The 1,471-nt window shown below is 46.5% G+C and overlaps 1 protein-coding gene across 1 annotated transcript in view; it reads left to right on the top strand.

Annotated features, from left to right (window-relative positions):
- The first annotated feature begins 787 nt into the window (after positions 1-787).
- LOC110310774 (proliferating cell nuclear antigen-like) overlaps positions 788-1,471 on the top strand; it is a 155,043-nt gene continuing 154,359 nt past the window's right edge. The window contains exon 1 of the mRNA XM_021183879.2: positions 788-1,469. Within this exon, the coding sequence (XP_021039538.1) occupies positions 888-1,469 (582 nt within the window). The 5' untranslated portion in view covers positions 788-887. The remainder of the gene's footprint in view (positions 1,470-1,471) is intronic.

Genomic DNA, 1,471 nt, shown 5'->3' on the forward strand with positions numbered 1-1,471 from the left:
ACAACACAGAGTCAGATTAAGATTTCAACACATTCCTTCCTTTAGGTTACCTACCCACATAAGGTTTTCCATAGGGAACTACTGAAAAATCTATACCAAGTATAGATTTGAAATCTATACCACCCAGCAAATATCTGTGTGTGTGATTTTTTTTTAACATTATAAAAGTAGTAACAAGACCTCAGGGAGGCTAAAACACTATAGACAGAGAGTAAAATCAAGCCTGTGATATTTTGATTTTGTCACTGTTTGTCCTCCGTGCCGAGCCTTGGCCTGATTAGTATACATTAAATGACAATAAATATTTAACCAGATGTTTAAGACAGAAGTGTTTCATAGAAGCAGGACTCAAAACAGTAGACCCTAGTCTCAGTTCCTGCTCAGCAAGCAGCTGGCCCTGGTTGCTTTCCATATGGAACCCAGGGGCTCTCTGTGTCCTAAACCTTATAGACCTAGCTGCTTCTCCCTACATCAGGACCCTCTGTGACTGTTCCTTCATTCTGCATCTCTAATTACAACTGGCATTCGTCACAACATACCTCTTCCCACGGAAAAAAACAAAGGCTAACCAAGTGAGAAGGTCCAGCTTCTTTATTTAGAGCTGCCACTTTTGTGCTGGCAGAGACTATGGCAGGTGGGAACGGTGGAGTAACAGAGGAGCACAGGGGTGGTATTAGGTCCTTCCTGGTGGAGGCTGCTGGTGGAAAAGCAGGAGAAGGTAGCTGTAAAGATGGTGATTGAGGATTAGACGGTTGCGGGTGCAGGGGGTTGGTAGTCGTCGCTGTGGGCCTTCGCTGCTGCTTCTGCATCGTGAATCAGGGGACCTTGGCAGCCAGACCTCATTCCTCTTACAGTAGCTCTCGTCTAGTCGCCACAACTCTGCCACCATGTTTGAGGCACGCCTGATCCAGGGCTCCATCCTGAAGAAGGTGCTGGAGGCTCTCAAAGACCTCATCAATGAGGCCTGCTGGGACGTCAGCTCGGGCGGCGTGAACCTGCAGAGCATGGACTCGTCTCACGTCTCCTTGGTGCAGCTTACTCTGCGCTCCGAAGGCTTCGACACATACCGCTGCGACCGCAACTTAGCCATGGGCGTGAACCTCACCAGCATGTCCAAAATTCTAAAATGTGCTGGTAATGAAGACATCATTACATTAAGGGCTGAAGATAATGCAGATACCTTAGCACTAGTATTCGAAGCACCAAATCAAGAGAAAGTTTCAGACTATGAGATGAAGTTAATGGACTTAGATGTTGAGCAACTTGGAATCCCAGAACAGGAGTACAGCTGTGTAATAAAGATGCCATCGGGTGAATTTGCACGTATATGCCGAGACCTTAGCCACATTGGAGATGCTGTTGTGATATCCTGTGCAAAGAATGGGGTGAAGTTTTCTGCAAGTGGAGAGCTTGGCAATGGGAACATTAAGTTGTCACAGACAAGTAATGTGGATAAAGAAGAGGAGGCGGT

Source organism: Mus caroli, chromosome 15, assembly GCF_900094665.2.
Source record: "Mus caroli chromosome 15, CAROLI_EIJ_v1.1, whole genome shotgun sequence".
Classification (NCBI taxonomy): Eukaryota; Metazoa; Chordata; class Mammalia; order Rodentia; family Muridae; genus Mus; species Mus caroli.